Source organism: Myotis davidii, unplaced genomic scaffold (genome assembly GCF_000327345.1).
Source record: "Myotis davidii unplaced genomic scaffold, ASM32734v1 scaffold290, whole genome shotgun sequence".
In the NCBI taxonomy this organism is placed as follows: Eukaryota; Metazoa; Chordata; class Mammalia; order Chiroptera; family Vespertilionidae; genus Myotis; species Myotis davidii.
Genome location: NW_006285049.1, coordinates 738,624 through 739,730, shown reverse-complemented (window position 1 = coordinate 739,730; position 1,107 = coordinate 738,624). Strand labels below are relative to the sequence as shown.

Here is a 1,107-nt window from a genome sequence, read left to right as displayed (position 1 = left end):
TCTAGAAAGGCTACTTGAGCCCTGGCCAGGTAGCTCAGTTGGTTAGAATGCCATCCCTATTTGCCAAGGTTGTGGGTTTGATTCCCTGTCAGGGCACATACAAGATTCAACCAATGAATGCATAAATAAGTGGAACAATAAATTGATGTCTCTCCCCCCCCCTTCCTTCCTCTCTCTCTAAAAATCAATCAATTACAAAAAAGTCAGAAAGGCTGCTTAAAGAGCTTTAGGTCTTCAATAGTGACATCTTCAAGCCAAGAGAGGCAAAGGAGAGTTCAATCTTCCTAAACAGAAAAGCTGATTGTTGGCCTGCTAAGTCCTGCCTCCCTCCCCTCAGCTGCTCTTCCCAGGGACAGTCCTTGAAGGCCTTAAGGAAATGACAATGCCAAAGACAGGCCCAGGTCCAAATCTCAGGTTTATCATGTGATTCTTGGAATCCCTCATCCATCCATTCTGCATCTGACTCTCTGAAAACAACCCCCAGTCCTAGGGTGAGATACGTCTCTTGAGCAATTCATGGGCAGCCCAGGAAACAAGTAGAAGGAAAGACTTCTGCAGTGATCTTCTGGGACTCCAGGGAGAGTCCCTTGAGGAAACTAGATTGGTATTGGCGTGGGGACCCAAGCTGATGGCTCATGAGGCAGGCAAGCATGGCTCTGTTTGATGTGGCATGATAAACTAGGTCATTGTTAATGTTTGGAAAGAGACATCTTGGGTCAATGGATAGAGACAGTGTGTACTCTTGCCCCCACCCTTGATGTTCAGATCTTCCTGAATCCAGATTAACCACCCAGCCTTGCCCCGTACCAGGCCTTGAGGGACATCAAGCTTTTATGGTAGGAGGAATGCACATCCAATGCCAATAGCCGGGGAACATCTGGGCACCCCCCTATCTGGTTCCAGGACAGGTTGACAGGGGTCTTCTTTTCTATTGGGTGACTGGAGGAGGCCACATCAGTCTTCCAAACAGTCTCCATCTGGTTCCTCCGTGGGCTGGGGTTGGAAAGTGTAAAAAAGAGACAAAGAGTTAGACATACAGAGAGAAAGATTGAGAAGCAACAGCTCTCCAGGGCCACAGGCTCAAGACACTTCTTCCCTTCCCAAATA

General features: G+C 47.9%; 1 protein-coding gene across 1 annotated transcript in view; it reads right to left on the bottom strand.

Moving 5' to 3' along the window:
* Positions 1–782: 782 nt before the first annotated feature.
* The window catches only part of FAM186B (family with sequence similarity 186 member B), a 19,695-nt gene continuing 19,370 nt past the window's right edge, over positions 783–1,107 (bottom strand). Inside the window, exon 7 of the mRNA XM_006755555.1 lies at positions 783–993. Coding sequence (XP_006755618.1) covers positions 783–993 — 211 coding nt within the window. The remainder of the gene's footprint in view (positions 994–1,107) is intronic.